Source organism: Cariama cristata, unplaced genomic scaffold (genome assembly GCF_000690535.1).
Source record: "Cariama cristata isolate BGI_N322 unplaced genomic scaffold, ASM69053v1 scaffold41081, whole genome shotgun sequence".
NCBI lineage: Eukaryota > Metazoa > Chordata > Aves > Cariamiformes > Cariamidae > Cariama > Cariama cristata.
The window spans coordinates 554-912 of record NW_009598248.1 but is presented as its reverse complement, the minus strand read 5'-3'; the positions used below and the strand labels follow the sequence as shown (position 1 = coordinate 912).

Sequence of the window (359 nt, the reverse complement as noted above, 5' to 3'; positions counted from 1 at the left end):
CTTCGTGCAGCGGGATTACAGCGATGGGACCACGTGCCAGTTCCAGACAAAGTTCCCCCCTGAGCTGGAAAGCCGGGTAGGGAGCCTTGGGAGGCCGACAGGGTTGGGGGGTGCCCTATGGGGGCTCAGAGGGGAGAGGGGTCTGACGGCATGGGGCCTCCACAGGGTGTTGAGTGGCCCTGGGACAGCTGATGCTGCTGGGTGCATGGAATCACAGCTGACTTGCCTGGTCTGCAAGGGCTTGGGTGTTCCTGGGGACCAGGAGGGTCTGGTGAAGGGCTGCAGGCTCAGCAGGTCTTGGCATGGGTGGGAGGTGGGCAGGGGCCCGGGAGCTGAGGCATCAGCTTGGCAGGGGGGAG

At 65.2% G+C, this 359-nt stretch overlaps 1 protein-coding gene across 1 annotated transcript in view; it reads left to right on the top strand.

Moving 5' to 3' along the window:
* Positions 1 to 4: 4 nt before the first annotated feature.
* Positions 5 to 359, top strand: part of LOC104168575 (golgin subfamily A member 7B) — a gene marked incomplete at both ends in the record, with an annotated part of 843 nt that continues 488 nt past the window's right edge. The window contains one exon of the mRNA XM_009709199.1: positions 5 to 76. Coding sequence (XP_009707501.1) covers positions 5 to 76 — 72 coding nt within the window. The remainder of the gene's footprint in view (positions 77 to 359) is intronic.